At 36.8% G+C, this 2,357-nt stretch overlaps 1 protein-coding gene across 1 annotated transcript; it reads right to left on the reverse strand.

Moving 5' to 3' along the window:
• Nucleotides 1-232: 232 nt before the first annotated feature.
• On the reverse strand, nucleotides 233-2,072 carry LOC128959337 (N-fatty-acyl-amino acid synthase/hydrolase PM20D1-like). The gene is made up of 4 exons (XM_054305277.1): nucleotides 1,758-2,072; nucleotides 1,435-1,670; nucleotides 779-1,339; nucleotides 233-703 (listed from the first exon to the last, which is right to left on the reverse strand). The coding sequence occupies exons 1-4, from the start codon at nucleotides 2,029-2,031 to the stop codon at nucleotides 233-235; spliced, it is 1,542 nt and encodes a 513-aa protein (XP_054161252.1). The 5' UTR covers nucleotides 2,032-2,072.
• Between the last annotated feature and the right edge of the window lie 285 nt (nucleotides 2,073-2,357).

The raw sequence follows: 2,357 nt of genomic DNA on the forward strand, positions 1-2,357 counted from the left end.
TTACAATAATTATTTTATTTTATTATTTCACTAATTAAAAAAAATTAAATAATTAATTAATTAATTATTAATAGCTAACAAATATCTCTTTAACAAATTAGACGATAATATCGTATATTAAAAAAAATATATAAAACTTTTTGTTTTGTTTTTTTATAATTATATTTTTAATTGATTTGTTTTTTTCACAAAAAAAATAATAATAAATCTGATCTTATATTTCACTTATAAGTTATAACTCGTCTTTAGCTAAACTACTAAACCCTCGATGACTACTATCATCGGATCCGATGATAATATGATGATAAAAGTTGACAAGTTTTACATAATTATCTACTGATATACGTTCGTCGTGTCCATGAAATCGGTCCATATCTTCCCTGGGGATAATAGCCGGTGAAAATCGATAGATATTTCGGGTAAAATTCAAGAACCATCGGGTATCGGTTGCGGCCAACATAACACCCGGTATGACTACTACTTGAGGGAAAACTTCCCGAATGCTTTCGCGTATAACCTGATAGCCGAACCGATTTCGTGGTGATATCGGATGCGGTTCAATGGGTACGCCGAGTATCTCGACTTGGATGCGGTCATCGTCGGCAATCAGTTGGCGATCAAATTCAAGTACTTCCCGTACGGAACTTAACGGATAGATCCGATGGTTAACCGTTGCCGAGGCATCGCCCGGCAATATATTGTCCTATAATAAGTGGACAGACAGTCAATCAGTATATACACGGTATATATATATATATGTAGTCGGGAATTGACTGACCTTAACGCCACTTTTGAACATTGTTACCGCCGTACTAGTCCTGATAAAACTGTTCATCGTATTGTCCGTTTCCATTAGTCGGGAAACCAATGGCCCGAATAGCCATAGGTTGGCATAGAGTAGCTTATAGGCAAACGTAGCGTACGGTGCTATTGATTCGATTAGTTGCCGTTCAGGTCCGCGGCCAAACTGATTCGGGTGTGTATAGGCCGTAAATTTGGCCACTGCACGCGATAGGGCAACAATTGATGTTTCAGGTGGCGGTACCGATGAGTGGCCAACTTTACCGTTGGCCGTTAGCCGTACGTTAACGAAACCTTTTTCGGTAACACCGATCATGGCCACCGATCGACTAGTGCCCATTATAACCCGCTCAAGTATGAACGGTCCCTCGTCGAGTATGTACTCAAATTCGGTAACTCCACTGTTCCTGAGATAACTGGCCGTTTGTCGGGCACCGTCCAGACCGCGGCCTTCCTCATCGTGACCGATGGCCACGTAAAATGATCGGCGAAATTGGTGCCGAGTTTCGGCTAAAAACTCCAGCGATTCTAATATACCCTTAAAATAATAATTATTATTAATATTTATTTTCTATTTTTATAGTGAATGTCATAATTGGGAACTGTAGATAAATCCCGTCTCCCGGTGCTTACCATTAGTACGTCCTTGAGATCTACGGTTCCTCTACCATAGATATAGCCATCCGGTCGGACGGTACCGTCGTATGGCGGCGAATGCCATTTGTCTTCCTCGGCCGGCACTACATCCATGTGCGCCAATAGTAGATAGGGTTTTAGGCTCGGATCGGAACCCCGTATATGATAGAGTAGACTGTGTTCATTGATAATTGTCAGACCAATCGATGGCGATGTATGGACGGCTGGAAAACCTTTTTAAAAAAAAAAAATTGGATGAAATGTTATGTTTTGAGGGGAACAGTAGTTACGGATAATAATAATAATAATATGAATAATACTTTTATTGAGAAACTCGATAAACAATTTGATTTCCTGGGAGTCGTATACTTGCGGCGCACGGGTTATCGTACGAAAACGTAGGGCTCGGATAAATCGGTTGACTAGTCGGCCGTCGGTATTATCGATTGACGTATGATTGGACTGCTGTCGACAGTCGACTGGATCCGGTGGTGTCGGAAAAAATATGACTGCCCTCAATATGATTATCAGACCTAACAGGCCGATGGCCACCGTGACTAGTTGAGCACCAGTAGCTATTGTCAATTTTACCATGGTGGTTTCAAATAGTAATAATAATTATATAGCATTTAATTTGAATTATTATTATTATTATTATTATTTGATTGAATAGTATAGTTGTTTGTAATTATTTTTTTAATCAATTAATTAATTATTTTTTTTCTAAACAATAAAAATCAGTATAAAAACAATAGTATAGTACTATAAAAGTTATAATCAAATGTGGCATTTAATTTGAATTAAATGGATATTATTTAGTTATTATATATTACTGTATATATAAAGTATTAATTGATATTATATTTTTTTATTAGTTATTTTTTTTAAATAAAAAATTATGATTATTATATAACATTTTA

The sequence above is a fragment of the Oppia nitens genome, unplaced genomic scaffold (assembly GCF_028296485.1).
Source record: "Oppia nitens isolate AA-2021 unplaced genomic scaffold, nextdenovo-longstitch-racon4-pilon3 scaffold45_pilon_pilon_pilon, whole genome shotgun sequence".
In the NCBI taxonomy this organism is placed as follows: Eukaryota; Metazoa; Arthropoda; class Arachnida; order Sarcoptiformes; family Oppiidae; genus Oppia; species Oppia nitens.

Bases quoted from the DNA above. Each gene is read 5' to 3' on its own strand.
- LOC128959337 (XM_054305277.1), bottom strand. From the start codon at position 2,031: ATGGTAAAATTGACAATAGCTACTGGTGCTCAACTAGTCACGGTGGCC. The intron at 1,671-1,757 runs GTATTATTCATA...TTTTTTAAAAAG, and splicing joins TATCGAGTTTCTCAATAAAA to GTTTTCCAGCCGTCCATACA. The intron at 704-778 runs GTCAGTCAATTC...CACTTATTATAG, and splicing joins TGTTCAAAAGTGGCGTTAAG to GACAATATATTGCCGGGCGA.